Raw genomic sequence first — 17,834 nt, 5'->3', positions numbered from 1 at the left:
CCCAGACACAAAAGGACAAATATTGCTTGATTCCACTTAGATGAGGTTCCCGGAGTCGTCAGACTCACAGAGGCAGAAAGGAGAGCAGAGGTCCCAGGGGCTGGTGGCCGGGGGCGGGGGGGGCGGGTAAGGAGTTAGTGTTCAATGAGGACAGTTTCTGTTCGGGATGACGAAAAAGTTCTGAGATGGAGGGTAGGGACGGTTGCATAACACTCTGAATGCACTTACTGCCACGGAATTGCACACTTAGAAATGCTAAAATGGTCAATTTTATGTTATGTATATTTCACCACAATTTTTAAAACTGAGAGCGACAGAGAAATGACCATATAAGTCGCACAAGCAATTCCCCCATGGTGAGCTGGTGTCCAGGAAGACGGAGCAGAGCCTGTGGCTCCCCCAGAGGGACAGCTGCTGGGAGTGCTCACCCCGCGCTGCCTGGGGCCCCGGTGTGCAGAGCCCACTCCCCGGCAACGTGCACCTGACAAGAGAGCAGCAGCCCAGCGGAAAGCACAGGAAGATGGCTGCGCTGGGCTCCCCGAGCAGCCGTGATGATTCCCATCGTGGGGCCTTCCTGAGGACAGAGTGACAAGCCACTTCTGCCTTACAGGACGACTCTGCACCCTGATCCACTGGGAACACTGATGGCCGAGTTGCTCCTGCATGCCTGGTGCCCAAGGATGACAATGGGCATTCACGTCACCTCCCGCGACAGCATAGTAGCCGGCACCTCAGCTGCACCTCTGCAGCTCCTCACTCCACAGGCTCAGAGAGGGGACTAGGGTAGTGGCACCAGAATCTGAATCTGGATCCTTGACCTTCTAAGCTTCTGTGCACTTTCCACCACTGGACAAGGTCTCCCAGTCACCTCCAGGATGCAGGAGCCTCTGAGACCAGAGGCCCACAGACCGCTACGAGCACTCCCGGGCCAGGCCTGCACAGGTGCCTGCAACGCAGACAGGGCCACGGCCCCGGCCTCAGGGGTCCAGGTCCAGCTGGAGACCCAGCCCTCTGTGCCAGGGACAGTGTGCCTGTGATGCAGGGTGGGACCTGGGAGGGCGCGCCAACCCCCACCAGGGAAACTCTGCAAGGGAGGGATGCCAACAGGCAACTTTACGCTCAATTGTAAATTTATTCTCAGTTTAGGTAAATGCTTCTAACGGAGCCACAAAGTCCCCAGGGCCCCAGGCAGTGAGAAAGCAATGGTTTCACAGTCACCAAGGGCCTGCTCTGCAGGGGCCAGCGGTCCACGCATCTACGTGGCTCACACATCTCTGCGGCCGCCCTGCGATGGGGTGCTATTATTTTCTCGTGTGCCGATGAGGAGCAACTTAGGTGACAGCTGACCTGGAGCCCGGCAGCCTCATGGCGCCACATCCTCCTCCATGCCAGTCTCTCCGAGTGAGTCTGTGAAACCGTCCACGTCGGGCCAGGCACCAGCTTCAGGGACAGAACTGCACGTGGGGCCGTTCCCGGGCTGGTCCTCACGCTGAAGCCCCCAGCTCCCTCGGCCGACGTGGGGGTCCTCGCCCCACGCCACCTTCTGAGAGCTGGTTGAGAACGCCTCAGCAACGCGTCAGGTAAGCAAGGGGGCTCCTGCTCCCTCGCTGTCCTGCTCTCTCTCTCACACTCACTCACTCACACACACACACCCTTAACTGACTCTGCACCCGCCCTTTCGTTTCCCGGAACGCTGACCTCTCCTGCCCTGGAGGCCCGTCGAAGCATCCTTCTTTCCACGTCGAACAACACTCGTGCTCCTCTGCGCCCTCCCAGGACAGGTCAAGGCCGCTCCGCTCCTTCTCAGAGAGGAAGGAGGGCTGGGGGGCGGCAGAGCGGGCCCCAGGCGCCCCAGCCCCAGCCCGCGCAGCGCTGGGAGGGCAGCGGGGCAAAGGGCGCCCCCCAATTGTCCACCCCTCACTCCTGAGAGATGGTGGAGGAGGAGCAGGTTGCCTCTTCCTGGGCTTCCTTAAGAGGGATGCTTCCTCCTGAAGGTGCGGCAGGTCCCGGCGGGGACCGTCTCCATGAGCGCACAAAACCCGCCTGGCCGCCACGCTGAAAGGCAGCACTGACCACAGGCCGGGCCTCTGGCCAGGTCCCGGTGTCAACGCTGAGGAACACCTGCTGCCCAGCACCTCGCCTGGACTTCACCGAGACCAGCGCCGGCCAGAAAGGGGTCAGCAGCAATCGCGGCGCACAGTGACTTGGCCAAAATTAAACTCTTTCAAGGCCCGGCTGAGGCAGCAATCCTTCACCTCGAGGCCACAGAGGACCTAATAACAGCTGATGATAAAAACAGCTGAGACTGCCCAAGCCTCGCTGTGTGCCAGGACAGGCCTTAAAGGGAATTTCTCATTTCATCCTCCACCCAGCCCTTGCAGATAAATATTAGCATTCCCCATTTACAGACGAGGAAACAGATTCAGAGAGGCATAGCAATTTGCCTCAGGTCACATAGCAAGTGGGGTGAAGGCTGGATCCAAACACAAGCCTGCATGGTTGAAAGAGCCTGAGCCCAGAGGCCCTTCTTGGCAAGTGACCAGTATCCCCTGCTCTCCCTCCCTTTGCTAAAGATAATGAAAAACCACAGCCAGTAGCATGCGTGGAACTACAAAAATCTAATCTACCCACAAGCCATTAAGGCAGGTGGCAGCCATCACGCCCATTTCCCAGATTAGCAGCCTGAGGCTCACAGAGGGATCAGGACCCCCAGGACCGTGAGCTTGGTGGTGTCCTGACTCCCAGTCCAGTGCTCTCTTCACCACAGGAGGCTGCCAGCCATCAGCTGATTCCCCGCTCCCTCGTTCAGCCTGACGTACAGAGCACATGCCACACGCGAGGCACTCTGCTGGCCAACGAGAGGCTTCTGCCTGGAGGGAGGGTTGCTGGGTAGCAGTCACTGTCCTCTGTAACGTCACTCACCAGCCCTGACTGTTCCTTTCTAGCCCACCCTCATTCCCAGCCCCCAGAACACGATGGAGAGGATCCCACCGCCAGCTCAGGGAGCGGGTGCGGGACTTGCCCTGGTCAATCAGAACACAGAGATCAGCTCAGGGACAGGAAAGCCATCGAGGTAGCCAAGGAAACGCAACCTCGGAACAACCGCCCTGACTCCGAGTCTACCCCAAGCCCTGTGTACTGCCTGGAGCAGCTGCGCCACGCTGCCCCCAAGGTGAGCCTGGACACGAAACTAGCCGAGCCTAGAAAGGAAGCAGCAGAGGCCAGAGGGCGCGCAGGAGGCCACTGTTTGATCCCCTCAGTCTTTATACCAGGGAGCTACCACAATTAAGAGCCTCATTTTATATACAAGAAAACTGATGCTCAGAGAGGTGAAGTCACTTGCCCGAGGTCACACAGCAGGTAAATAACAGGGCTGAGATAACAGGTAAATTCAGGCCTATGTGACTTCCAAGTTCATGTTCCCAACCGCTTTGCCACAGGTGCCTGTAAATTCTGCCCAGGTCTTGTCTGGGCCTCAGTTTTTCCCTCTGTACAGTAGGAGGATGGGGAAATGATACCATGCTCTCTCCCAGGTCTGATGTGAGGGCACCTTGGGGAGTGGGTGGCCTTGGAAAGCTAAGGGTAGTGGTGGGAGTGGACAGGCAAGGAGTTGCATAAAGAACAAGCAACTGTCTGTGGCCTCTGACGTCCGTCTCCCCCACCGGCTGAGGCAAGGCCAGGACCAGCGAAGGACAGGGGCGCCCCGCCCAGCCCTCCATGCTGGCCGGCAGGGACGGACGCCTCAGCCCACACCCGGGGGCAGACACAGTGGCCGCTGTGTTCTCCGGCCCAGGCACCTCTGCGGGAACAATCCTCCCCCTTGTGCGGCGGGGGCCCAGCCTGGAGGAGGGGGGACGACTGCCCAGCCCGGAGCCCTGCCCCACCCAGGGGGCCCAGCCAGCGTGGTCAGGGGCTGGTGGCAGCGGCCAGGGACAACCCCAAGGTCCCCCCCTGCCCCCCTGGCTGGAGGCTGATCACTGTGTCCCTGCCTCCTCCTCCAGGGGAAGAGCCGATAAGCGCAGAACTCCGGGACCAGAGAGCACGTCAGCCGGCTCTCCCAAACCCCACTGCCCCCTCCCACTCTGCGGACGAGGAAACAAGAGGCCACAGAGGTGAGCACAGCGACCAGGGTCCACTCTGGGACAGCTGCCTCAGCTGCAGGACAGGAGAACCCTGCCCGCGCGGAGCAGAGCAAACGAGAGCACAAGAGCAAAGGCCTCCAGGGGCCTGGAAATGAATCCCAGCAAGGGGCAGCAGGGGACCCGGCCAGCATCCGTTCCCCCTGGGGATCCCCGACTCCAGCGTCCTTGGGAACGGCCTTCTCCACTCTCAGTGCTGGTGCTGTGAGGGAGTCACGGGGGCTGACCCTGCCTGGCCCAGGTGCACAGCCCAGGCCCAGCCACCCACATGTGACCCAAGGCAGGCCAACAGGGTAGTAGTGGGTGGTTTCCGTTAAAGTTATCAGGAGAGAAGCTTTTTCTTTCCCTGGGGCTACTGAACTGGTAGAATGGAAGGCTGGAGGGCCTCGCAGCCATCTTGCTGCTCCTTCAGAGAGGCTGCCTGAGGACGAGGTCACGACGAGGGGAGCAGAGCCCACAAATGGAAAAGGGCAGGTGCTGAGGGTCTGCGGACACCTGGAGCCAGCTGTTCCTGAAGGCAGAATGTACCCTTTGACTTTCTGATTACGTAAGCCACTAAACTCCCTTCTGGACTCGTCATTTGCCACCAAAAGGAAATTAGCTCCCATCTCTGGAGGGGTTCCAGCAGAGAGCAGACAGCCATGGAAGCACCTCACCACGCAATACACATGAAATGAGGGCCACTCCTGAGCACACCATGACCCACAAAGTGACCTTTGCTGGGGCCTCTCAGAGAGAATAATCCAGGATGGTTACTAATGGGCCACAGGCAAAGAGAAACCACAGGATTCTTCTGGCAAAAAAGTGGAGAGGATCATTTTACACTTTTTAAATGAACAAAAGCAAGGAATAAAGACAACCTCCAGTGTTGGCGACAAAATTGGTGGTCAAATGGGTCCACTCATCACTGACAAGAATATAAACAGAGTCAATCTTTTAAAGACAAAAATTGGCAATAGGTTTTAAGAGCCTTGAAAATACCCTTTCAGCCTATGATCCCTCATTCCTGAGAATTTAAGGCCAGGAAATAAGTCAAAAAAGATAACAAAAGAAACGTACTAGGAGCCTGTTCACACGAGTCCACAATAATGGCAAAAACGTGGAAATAACCTAAATGTTCACCAGTAAGACAATGGTTAAATTAACTTAGTGGGATATGAAGCAACCTTTAAAATGATAAATAGGAAGATAATACAGTAATGAGGAAAAATAAGTAAGCCATAATAATAAGTAAACAAAGCAGGATAATAAAATTGTAGCTAAGCTATAACTTTGGGAAAACCGTGTGCACCTGTGGACAGAGAGGGCTGAAGTCACAGCACAGGAACGCACGTGGTTTATAAAAGCGAATTAAGTTCCCCCCAAGGGGGCCCAGCAAGGACAGACTGGGGTTGGCGCCCAGAAAGTGACCACTTCCTCCTGACCTTGTCTTAAATGTGTCCAGAGATGGGCACCCTTGCCTCCTCAGGAACCCACCTAGAGCTTGCTGTCCCAAATGGCAGCCACTAGCCACAGGTGTCTATTTAAATTACCTGCAATTAAGTGAAATTAAAATTTTAGTTCCCCAGTTGCATCAACCACATCTCAAGGGCTTAATAACCACATACGGGTAGTGGCTACCATACTGAACAGAGCAGGTACAGAACGCTCCCAGTACCGCAGAAAGCTCTAGAAGCCAGCTCTGCACTCGAAGACAAACCGGGCAGAAAATGCGTGCTCAGAGGGGCGAGGGAGCGGCTGGGACACGCGCAGTCCCAGACCCAGCTCAGAAACGCCTACTTCTTTTTCTAGGAAGAAGCAAAGGGCTTGAGTCCAGGGAGCGGGAAGCAGAACCTCAGGTGGTGACCACGTGCTGGGGAGGTCTCCTGGCCACCTGGCCGGGGCAGGGCGTGCAGAGGGCTGCCAGCCGACCTCAGAGGGGCAGCCCGGGTAACGCAGGAAGAAGGGAGCAGTCAAGGCTACCGACTTCCACGTTCCCCGTCCTCTTGATTCTGCATGGCTGTGCCAGGCATGTACACAACGCAGTTCACTCCCCTGCAACCGAGGAGGGGCTTGGGCTGTGTCCCACATACACAGCTGTGATGTCCCTGCAGGGTGACAACTGTTGCCAATCTCAGGAAAGGCTTCGGCTCTACTCAGGAGGGAGGAGACGTGGCGCAGAGGGAACTGGGTCACAGCAGAACCGGCTAGTGCAGGGGAGAGCCCAACAGCAATTCAAGCAGGGTGGTCTGAGGGCGGCAGACGTGGCGCCAGGACGGGCAGCCACTGTGGCCTGGGGTTCAGATCCCACAAACGGCCCTGGCTGCCAGGCATGAGCCAGCCTCAGAGCGGAGCTGTATGCCCCACGGCCGGCCTTCCAGAGGTCAGAGTCCTGGTGGGCCTCAGGACGAACAGGCCTGCCAAGGCCTCCTGTGGCCCCTTGAGGCAGGACCATGACACCCGCCTCTGCCCAGCACAGGGCCACGAGGTGCTCATGGGAGCTGCCACCCCCTCCTGCTGAAGAGAAAATGAAGGCCCAGGTAGAGAAGGTGACCCGTCCCAGGTCACACAGCTAGGAAGCGGCTGTCAGGACTCGAACTCAGGTCCGGCTCTCCGCCCAGTGCTCTTTCCCCTCAGCAGCCCATGAGAATAAACATCTCCAGGGTCTCCTGCCCACCAGATGCTGTGTGGGACTGTTGTCCTCCCCTGTCTCCTCCTCCACCGCCTTCAGCCAGAAACACTCCTTGGGCGAACCCTCAGCGGCTCCTGCTGCTGACGCGGTAGGGCCCACACTCCCGGCCCGGCACTCGCAGCCCTGGGCATCTGCCCTGTCTACTTTTCCAGGATTCCACTACCTCCCCACGTTCATCCCCTGACCCCCGCTACAGCCACTGCTCTCCTGCTTCCGATTTCCATGCCTTTCTTTATGCTCCTCCCTCCACCTGGGGTGCCGTCCTCATACCTGGGTTCAAGCATCCCACAGAGTCTAACCCAACCACGGCCCACTCCATGAAAGGTTCCCAGAACCCCATCCCCGCCAAGAACTTCTTCACACCTTATTAGGGCTTTCATCACAGACAGCCTGGTGCCACGCACGGTCATCTGTGTTCACAGACTCTCCCTGACTCGGCTGTGAGCTCTCAAAGGCCGTGGCTGACTGTCTTAGTCTCCCCATAGAGCCTGGCTCAGAAGAGCCAGCAGGCGAGTGGGAGCGGGGCAGGGTGGGTAAATGGGAAGATGGCAGAACGGGTGGGGTGGGCAGGTAGGCAGAGGGGCGGATGGGTAGATGGGTGGGTGAGTGGGTGAGTAGACGAATGAATGGATGGAAGGATGGTTGGATAGATGGATGGCAAAATGGGTAAATGGGTTGATGGATAGATGGACAAATGGATGGGAGAGTGAGGAGGAGGATGAACGGGTAGATGAGAGAATTAGGTGGAGTGAGAGAAGGATCAAGGAATGAAAGGTATGTCCAGGGAACAGACAACCATCGAGTCTTCCTTTTCTCCCAGAAGGCACTGAGGCTACCTCGTTGCTGGCTTCTCTGAACACCCACCTCTCTCTTCCCTCTGTCCTGAAGCCTAGGAAGGTTTTTTTTGTTTTTTTTTGGTTTTTTTTTTGCTGAGGAAGATTAGCCCTGAGCTAACATCTGTGCCGATCTTCCTCCACCTTATATGTGAGTCACTGCCACAGCACGGCTGACGAGTTGTGTAGGTCCACGCCTGGGATCCGAACCATCAACCTGGGCTGCTGAAGCAGAGTGCACTGAACTTAACCACTGTGCGATAGGGCTGATGCCAAGAAAGTTATTGTTACAGGTACCTACCCTACTCAACCCAATGTCCCCATCTCAGCAAACTCAGAAATGGGCAAATTTCCAGGCAGTAATTTGCAGAATGGAAACAGCCCAGGACCTCAGTTCAAATTCTGTCTCCACTACTAACCAGCTAAGTGCTCCCGGGAAGGCAGGAAACTAGACTCCATTTCCTGACGGAGACATGGGCAACTCCAGTGACACACGAGAAAGTTTGTACGCCACCCTGGGTAAGCCAGGGTGCTACTGGTTGTCACTGTCCTCCCTTGGGACTGTGTATTTTTTGTTTTCAAAAGCCTAAAACCATGTTTATCTTATTCACCAATATATCTATTACTCTGGCATAATATACACTCAATAAGTATTTTAAAATGATGGATGGACGGATGGACGGGTAAATGGGTGGACAGGTGGATGAATGAATCGGTGTTTGTGCCTCCCTGCAGAGAGAAATGACGCCCTCAACATAAGGGAAGAAAGGAAAGTGACAAGAAGTCCCTTTTCTCCTCAAGGTATTTAGGTTCCTGAATCTCGAGCTGTTCTCCAGTTCTGGAAGATGGCCCTTCTTCCCTCGGAGAAGCCAAGGCCTCTGCCTGGGCCAGGACACACAGTTAATGAGTCCTGCCAAGGGGACAGAAACCACTTCCTGACCCATAATCGCCAGGCCCAGTTTCAGCTCAACGACAAACCAGATGGCCGAGTTTCAGAACGAGGGAGATTTAAGGATGGCAAGGATTACTGAAGCACAAAGCAGAGGGGTGACATGGCTTCCAAAGACAGGAATTTAATATTCTCTCCCTCAGGGCGGAGAAGGCTGGCAAGCTGTCCCGGCACAGCAGGGGAAGGCCGATCTTCAAAATCCTCGTGGGCCAGCAAAGAAAAAACCAAAACCCAGACATGATTGGCCTCAAGGATGCCACGTCACGGCCTTGGCTGAAAACTCAGGCAACCTGTCCAGTCTGGCCAGGGATGGATGTGGGAGCCTTCAGATCTCGGCTCTTCAAAAGTGATGGGAACCCAACCCCGCATTTCACTGACAAACGAGGTGGGGAAAGTGACGTGGGACTGCCTCCCGGGGCCGCTCGTCCCACCTTCCCTTGCCCACCTGGACCCAGAGGAAGGCTGGCGCTGAGTCCTGGGAGCGGGTGGCCTGGGCCAACAGCAAGGAGGAGGGAGGGAGGAAGGTGGAACCTCACCCAGGGCCTCCTGTGGCCGCGCCACGTGGGCACCTCGCAAGCTTTAGCCTCGGTCTTCACCGCACGCTGCGTGCGCTCCCAGCACCTGCTTTCCAGACAGTCCCAGAGCCCGGAGAGGCTGCGGCTGCTCCGCGTCTTCCATCAGCCGTGCTCTTTGGGCTGTTTATTATTATTCCAACAGCAATCGCACTCCTTCAAGAGAAGCTTCCAAACACAATGGTCCCCAGAGGAAGCCAAACCACCATAATCCCAGAGACTCGCCTCAGCTCTCAGCATCAACTCCCCCACTCCTCAGGGCGACAGAGCCGGGCCTGTGGGGCAATCGTGCCTGACCCTTCCCAGTTGTGTGACCCCAGGAGACTTAGGCGACCTCTCCGTCCCTCACTCTCCTCCTGTGTACAGTAAAGACGCCGGCTGCTCCTGCCCCTCGGGCCGCTGTGAGCAGAGTCAGTCCGTGAGGCCCCGGACAGGGCTGGGGTGGTGCGCCCGCAAACGTGCGCTCAGCACATCTCTCTCCACGAAGACACCCCTCCGCACTCCGAGAAAACGGGATGAGACCGTACACTCATCTGTCACCTTCCGTTCCCTTCAGCAGTGTGTCAGGAACCGCACACCTGTCCTTCATGGCACCTTCTCGAATAGCGGCAGACCAGCCCCCTTCAGCAGGCCACTCCGCAAGGGTCACACGGTGCTGCCTCCAGCAGCCTCAGACTTGTCTGCCGCACTGCCAGGTGGTTCTCCCAGGGGCCGGGCCCCCTCCACCCTCACGGTCACCCAGGCGGGCACCCACGGCCTCGTCAACAACAGACACGATTCAGCCGGGCCGCGGAGCGCGGGCCAGTTCTGCTGCGTCCCGGCTGCGCGCCCCTGAGCACTGGCCTCAGCAGACTGCAGCTGCAAAGATGCCGTCCGCCCCGCTGGTCAAAGGGATTATCCCTGTTTTGCAGAAAAGGAAACCGAGGCTTGAAAGGGTGACGTCACTTGCCCAGGTTCACACAGCAAAGACAACAGCTGAGCTGGGACTTGCGGGATGAAGAGCATCACTGAGTCGGGAGCCTCAGAGGGGGGCTGGCTGAGGGGGGGTGGTGCGGGTCTTCCGCAGGGCACCCCCTGGCCACAGCAGACAGCCCTGCACACAGATCAGAGGCTCGGGGCGGAGGCCGGCCTGGCACCTGGAGCCCCGGTTTCCTCACTAACAGAAGCACACCAGCCACATCTCCTCGGCCCCAATGATGGGTTCCCGTCACCTTAAAGTAGGGTGGGGGCAGTGAGGGCGCTCGGGAAGGAGGCGGCTTGAGAAGGAGCTGGGGGGGGCGGGGCCCAGCCTGGCGCCAGAGTCCCCAGAGGAAACCAGAGGGGAAAGAATCCTGAGGCAGAACAGGGAGGCAGGCCAGCCCTGGGGGGAAACTGCCTCAGGGTGACAAAGCCAGCTTTGACGGCGGCAAGCTCCTGAGAGGGCCAAGAGCTGGGCCTGGGCTGCTGGGCTGGAGACGAGACGAGACAGGCTGAGCTTTCCAGGAAGGCACGACGGGGGGGCGCCAGCGCCGGCTTCCCCTCCACCGTGGACGCTGCTCTTCCGCTGCCCGGAGAGACCGGCCACCAGGCCCGCACAGCCAGGACTGCCCCCCTCCCCCCCAACCCCCCACGAGCAGCGAGCGGCCGGAGGGCTGGGACGGAGGCTCCTCGACCGTTGCCGAATCAGCTTTATCCTCCCAACACAGGGAGAGAGCCCGAAGCTCCAGGCTGGTCCCCAGGAAGCTGACACACCAGCGTCTCTACAGAAATAGCCTCCAGTAAAACAAGCAAGGGGAGGTGGCCGGGGGCCTCAAGGGAATCTGCCTCTGTTAATCCTCAGGACGCTGGACAATCAAGTCAACCAGCAGAAATAAATGGTCATCACAACGACAACAACAGTCACATTCGCTTCTCCTTCCTTCACGCTGGGCACCAGGTTAAGGGCTAAGCGCATGTCTCAATCTTTACAAATTCTCTGACAGAAGCACTATTTTGATCCTCATTTTACAGCTCGAGATCCTGAGGCTCAGAGAGGTGAAGCGACTTTCCCAAGGTCACACAGCAAGCAGGCGGTAAGGCCAGGAGAAAGCTCAGAACTGATTCCAGTGGCTGCATCATCGGCACAGTGCCGGGCTGCCCAGACAGGCAGGAAGCGGGCTCTGGCACTTACTTACTCCTCGTTCGTTCATTCAGCATATGGCAAGCGAGCATCTGCCAAGAGCAGGGCCTGTCATCCACAGAAGATGAATGACTCCCAGCCCTCGGGGACCTTACATCTTGCAGAGAGGAAAGAAAATACACAAGGAGACACACAAGAGAATCCCAGTTTGTGCTGGGAGCCCTACAGAAAATCTGCTGGGAGCTGTCACCATGGTCAGGGAGGGGTGGTCAGGGCAGGCCTCTCCGAAGGGGAGCATGTGAGCTGAGACCCAGAGAATGAGAGGGAGCTGGCTGTGCAGGGTCATAGGAAGAGAGCGGCAGCAATGCAAAGGTCCTGAGGCAGAAAGGAGCTGTGCTTCCTTCAAGTCCTCTCGGCCCCGCCTCCTCCCCCACTGGACAGAGGCTGGCTGGAGCTAAGTCTTCAGTCACCAGGGGTGGCTAACCCTCGAGTCTCAGGGCCTGGATTCTGGCTCTGGTAGAGCCTGTTAGTAAGACAAAAATAAGTAAGCTATTGGGGAAGGAAGAAACACAATGTAGCAAAGGGGAAAGCAGAAAGAGGAAGAGAAAGAAAAGAGTGAGGGAAGTGGAGGGAGGGAGGAGTGGGGACAGGGGAAGGGAGGGCGCTCTTTTGGGGTCCGTCCCGCCCTGCCCTGCAGGCGGTACCCAGGAGCACCAGCCTCCCTACCCTGCGGCCCACCCCCTCCCCTGCCACTTCCTCTGCTGGCCTGCCTGCACCCGTCACCACTTCCTCCGCGTGAGGGGCCACCCTGGCCTCCGGGGGCTCAGACCCAGCTGAGGCTGAGGCAGGCCTGGGAAGAAGGTCACCTTCCTGGGCTCACAAAGGCCATGGCTGCAGGGAGGCACCACACTGAAGGGACCCTGGACCCTCTCCTCCCAAAAAGCCCCTTCGTCTTCCCCTCCGTATTGTACAGTAGAAAAGGCACAGGCTCCTGGCCAGAGACATCTGGGTTCTAGTCCTAGCCTTGCCACAGAAAAGCTGTGTGACCCTGAGCAAGTCACTGTACCTCTCTGGGCCTCTTTTCCCCAGGTATGGCGTGAGGATACTAACCCCAGTTAGAATAAATGATGGACAGATGGGGGGGAACAAAAGTCAACGCCCTACCAGGTCGTCTGGTTCACCTGGGAACCACAGCACCTGGCACACAGGAGGTGCTCAATTAATAGTTCCAACGGCTAACACCTGTTTGAGCTTCTCCAGCGTCCTGGACCAAGCGATTTACGTGGGTTATTTCATCCTTCGACAACCCTCCGAGGAGCACCATTCCTGTTGCCACCGTGCAGCTGGAGAGATGGTGGCACAGGCAAGTCCTTGCCCTGGACCACACAACCCAAAGAGGGAGGGCCAGGCGCTCACCCCAGGCACTTCCCATACCGCCTCTGGTCCCTGGCCAGCGTGAGCTTCCCTTCCCATCTCACCCTCACTGCTCTCTTTCCTCCACCTGACTACCAGGCCTAGTTCTCTGGAATCTTCCATGCCTCCCACCCATGTTCAACGTTTCATTCTCGGGCTGCCTGCCTCCTATCAGTCACTTCCCCTCCCACCCCCGCCTGCTCCAGCCACAGGGTGTGGTCACGCTGACCCAGCCTTCATTCATCAGTGGCCACCCTGGCTGTGGCATCCCCTAATTGTGTGGGCAAGCCACCCCCCAACTCTGGTGGCCATGCAAAGACAGCTCCTCTCTAACACTACCTGAGACTGACCCGGTCAGGCCCTGGGGGCTTGAGGCAGGCAGGACATTAGCTGAACTCAAAACTGTCACATCCAAAGTCCTCAGTTTGGCATTCAATGTCCTCTTGACTTGGTCCCCAAATATCATTCTAGATCTGGACCCACCCTGACCAGCCCCTGAGGCCAAGCCCAGCTCCCAAACCCACTGACCACCAGGCTTGAGGAGGCAACTGAAATGTGCGGAGTGGGCCGGGGGGAGGGCACAAGGTGGCGGCAAGCAGGAGAGGCCGGATCTGCACTGCCCAGGACAGCAGCCACATGTCACTACCGAGCCCCTGAACCGTGGCTGGTCCTGACGGAGACGTGCCGCACAGGCACCCCACACTGGTCTCAAAGGCTCAGTGTGGACGAAGGGCACTAAATCCCTTTTTCATTCTATCCTGACTACATGCTGAGATGAGAAGAGACTCTGGAAATACTGCGTTAACTAAAATATACGATTAGAATTCATTTCTCCTGTTTTTGCCCTTGTTGGAATGAGGCTACTAGAAAAGTTCAAATCATATATGTGGCTCGCGTTGCATCTCCTCTGGACAGAGCTGGCCCAGACGGAGGTGGTCCTGCAGGAATGGTAGCAGGGGTACCGGCTCACCTGATATTTCCAGAGAAGCCAGAAATCTGGGCTTTTGTGTGAAGTCTCTTAATTTCAAAATGCTGGCAATCACTTCAAATTTGGTTCAGCCACCAGGGGAGCCCTACAGACCCATCCACAGGCCACACCAGGCTCAAGGGCCAGCACCTGGCACCCTCGGGCCTCCCTGTGCGGCCTCTCTCCTGGCCCCGGCTTCCTCTCTCCAGCCTTCTACCGCCATGCCACCGGCCTGCCCCGCGGGAGCCTTCCCCTCTCACCCCAGCCCTGCCTTAGTCCTGCCTCAGCCCCCTCAGCCCCACAGGGCCCTGCTCTTCCCTCCCCTGTGTCGCAGTGAAAGCAGGAGGGGAGGCCACCGGCCAGCCCAAGCACCTGCTGTGGGCCCACTGCTCTGCCCTCTGTGAGAGCTACTCGTCTCATTCTCACACGGCTCTGTGGGGTGAGTACCAGACTCAGCCCCACGTACACAGGGGGAGACTGAGGCTCAGAGACAAGCCTCTCACCTGATATCACACAGCCGCTCAGTGAGACAGCCAGGATTCGAACCCCAGTCTGTCTGGCTGCAAGGCCCGAGCTGTTCGTGACACACCCAGGGACCTGACTGACACACCGAGGTGAACAAATACTGTTTGCCGAACCCGCTCAACTGGAGTGCTTCTGCCCCTCAGGGGACATGTGGCAATGTCTGGAGATGTTTCTGGCTGTCACAGCCAGAGGCTAAAGGGGTAGGTGGTACTGGCACCGGTGGTACTTCTACTGGGTAGAAGCTGGGATGCTGCTAACATCCTAGAAGGCACAGGACAGCCCCACAACAGGGAACCACCTGTCCCAGATGTCACTGGAGCCAAGGTGGGGAAGCCCTGGTAGAAGGGACAAGCTCCCAACACTGAAGTCTGTCTGCCTTGTCCCCAGTGAAGCTGCAGTACTGGCCAGGGCCTTCTCTGTTTGAACCTAGAGCATCAACAATAATGAACTCTCTTCCTTTCCTGCCCACACCTCCTTCGCTCCCTGCAGCCCTCCAGTATCCTCCAATTATCACCTCCGTTTCACAGACAAGAGCCTGAGGCTCAGAGAGGGAGAGGTCACTTGCGTGGAACTGAAACCTGGATCCTACTGAGCCTCAACTTTCTCCCCTTAACCACCCCATGCCACTGGGAGTGACCACCCAGAGCTGTTTTCTGGGGGCTGTGGGGGGGCAGCCCCTGGAGACTTCCCCCTGGTCAGCCGGGGTCCCTGGATGGAGGCGGGGTGGGGTCTGGTTGGCTGTTTAGCTCAGTTCACCCCGGCCTGCTCTGGAGCCAGCCAGAAACAGTCTCAGCGTGGCAAAGGCTAAATGGGCAGTTCGGCACCCAAGGGGACCCCCTAGGCAAGCGACATCCCCAGGAAGCTCGGACCACCTTGGTTTCAGGACCAGCCAGGAACCGCTCACAATAGCATAGACTTCTATTTAAAAACACCAGGCTGAGCGGAAATAAGGTTACTGCCTGGGGGCAGACCTCCTTCCGGAGGAGGAGGGGAGGTGTAGGGGGCCGGGACCTCGGCAGCCCCCGAGGAAGCGGAAACCAGGCTGTAAACTCTGGCAGGAGAGGAGGTGAAAGAGGGGCCCTGGCTGGCGGGGTGGCGGGCCTGGACCGGGTCCTGCCTCCCAGGACCTCTGCTTCGTCCGAACCAGGCCAGCAGGGCAGGATGCGGCAAATGAAGGAGGCCAGTCAACAACGGCTCCCAGAGGTCCCCATCGGAGGGCAGGGGCTTCCAAGGCGGGGGCTCCCACGGGCTCACAGAGGACTCTCGGGTTGGCCTTGGTGACAGCAAGGGGCAAAGAGGGCTTCTATTGACTTAGCTCATTTTCTTTCAAAAATCACCCTCAACCTAGGATTTCCCTTCTGGGAGTCTAGTCTAAAAACTGATTTAAAATACAAAAAGAGCTTTGCAAGCAAGGCTGTTCGTCACTGTGCGGTCAGCTCTGCCGCGGCAACACTTTGAAAACACCACCTTTGTTCCAACACCGCTGGTTATCAGGGAGCAATTTTATCAAGATGTTCAACTCTCGTCTGCTTATCTGCAGTTTTATCTGCCAGAAACACGAGGTGATCGCACAAACCCACACCCAGCTGCACCCGGGGACAGGAGCTCACAGATGGCACAGCACACACCTCGCGCGTCTGTCAGCCACACCCGGCCGCAGCCGGGGCCCCACCGGCCACACGTTTCAGACGACACTCCTTCCACCCTTTGGAAACGAGACCCTTCCTGCGCCCACCGCCACGACCACCCCGAACGCCCTTTCCACTGCATAGCGCCCTGTTTGGGGTAATGTTTTTGTATTTCTTATCCGCAAAACTTGCGTAAAACTGTGCTACTGGTATTTTAGGTTCCTATCTTTTTTTTTTTTGTAATGTGCTCCTGACAAAGTTTTTTTGCATGTTGTGTCCTTATCTCCATTTTTCTCATGAGGCCTCTGGTTCTTACTGCGGGATTTTGCTCAGTTTGGGGGTTTCTGGGACAGACATTTACCTTATGGCAGAACTGACTGTAACGTGTAAAATGCTTAGTACAGCGCCTGGCACGTGACAAGCATTTAATCAACTTTATTAATAGTAAAAAAGAGGGGACTTAAATATTCAATAAGATTAAGATCAGGGGAGCAGTGAGCCATCGCAGCAGGTGTGCGCCAAACATCGAGAATAACGGGAAGAGGTTTCAGGAATGAACATAAAACACTGTAGATATGGATGATTTCAACCCTGCAGTTAAAAAATATTTTTTCACCATAAAAATCGATAAAGTCTGGAAGGAAATACATCAAAATGTCAAAAGCAATTGATGGGACTTAGGGGGATTTTTTTTTTTCTTTTCAATTAAAAAAATTTTTTGTATATACTCGCAACTTTGCAAAATCATAAACCTTTTAAAAACTTAAGGATGACATAAGAGGAAAACCAGAGCAACTTTCAAGAAGCAGAAAAATCATCTCAGGCTGCTAAGCCAACGCTTCAGGCCGCACACCCCGTCTACGGTGGCACACGAGTCTGTCTTACCCTCTGCTGTGACTGCACGTGCCCGCTGAAGGCAGCTATTTCCCCTCAACATGGTATCAAACGCTTCCTGCCCTTCCCAGCTTGTCTTCAGAATCGAGGTTATTCTTAAGGACAAGAATTTTGAAACCATATAGCTTGTACTTTGTATCCAGTAATGAACTAGAAACGATTTTCTTCGGAAATCAACTTGCAATCGCATGAGGATTAGGTGAGAACAAGCTTGGCTTTGCACAAAATCAACCCTACCCTCTGCTTTCCCTCCCGAGGCCAACTGACGGCTTCAGGCAGAAGAGGAGAAGGGGGCTCCCGGTCTTGAGATCGCTAATGCTCAGGCTTTGACTTTCTGCAAGATTCTCCTCAGGAAATCTGTAATCAGAGTCGTCTCCTGATAACTGGCTGACAAATTGGGATTTCTAAGGCTTCCAGCGCCAGGGAAGTCCTCAGGAAGGCCCAGGCTGCCAGGAGAAATGACCACAGTTCTGGGACAGGAGAGGAGACGGTGCTGGCCATCACTTCCCCAGCTCACCGCCATGCTGCCCCAGGCACCACGTCAAATGGAAGTTCTGGTCCGAGCCATAAAACCTAGCTGGAACTCTGGCCTGGGCTGCCTCAGAGGCCACACAGGAACAACAAAGCGGGAGGGAGTTATGGTCCCTGACTAGAGAGCCTTTAGAAAAGCAACACCGGCTTCAGCCTTAGCTGCAAGGGGCTCAGGAAGTGGCACTTCAACAGGGTAGGGAGTGTGAGTGACAGGGATGGGTCCTCCTCAGCTGGCAACTAAGAAAACTGTTAACTGAAGCCCTGAGCCCTGCGTTCTAGTCCCTCCCTCTGCCTGGGCCCCAGCGTCCCGCGTAACAAGAGGTTGGGTTAGAGCAGAGGGCCACACGCAAAGGCCAGGCAGGTAACATGATAAACTGTCCGGGTATACAACCATCACCCAGCTCTCTTGGTCTAGTCTTCCCTTGTCTTGATTATGAGAAAATCATGGGTTCGGAGGTGGGGGTGGGGGAGCTGTGGAGCAGTCCACAGCTTTGAGAACTAGACCCACTTTAAATAGGGTCCACGTGCTCTGGAGAACAGGGAGACAACCTGTGCATCAGATAAGCTCCCTTGTAGGAAACTTTCAGAGCAGCAGGGAGTTTTATAGGGCGAAA

At 56.5% G+C, this 17,834-nt stretch overlaps 1 protein-coding gene across 2 annotated transcripts in view; it reads right to left on the bottom strand.

The window, feature by feature from the left end:
* Positions 1–17,834, bottom strand: part of STK10 (serine/threonine kinase 10) — a 105,858-nt gene that overhangs the window by 85,770 nt on the left and 2,254 nt on the right. Inside the window, exon 1 of one of the 2 annotated variants that reach the window (XM_070517088.1) lies at positions 1,699–2,226. The exons of the other annotated variant lie outside the window; for it this stretch is intronic. Coding sequence (XP_070373189.1) covers positions 1,699–1,728 — 30 coding nt within the window. The 5' untranslated portion in view covers positions 1,729–2,226. Of the gene's footprint in view, positions 1–1,698; positions 2,227–17,834 lie in introns of those variants that run through there. 2 annotated transcript variants of the gene reach the window in all.

The sequence above is a fragment of the Equus asinus genome, chromosome 9 (genome assembly GCF_041296235.1).
Source record: "Equus asinus isolate D_3611 breed Donkey chromosome 9, EquAss-T2T_v2, whole genome shotgun sequence".
In the NCBI taxonomy this organism is placed as follows: domain Eukaryota; kingdom Metazoa; phylum Chordata; class Mammalia; order Perissodactyla; family Equidae; genus Equus; species Equus asinus.
Note: the sequence above shows the minus strand (reverse complement) of the source record. Positions and strands in the feature narration are given on the sequence as shown.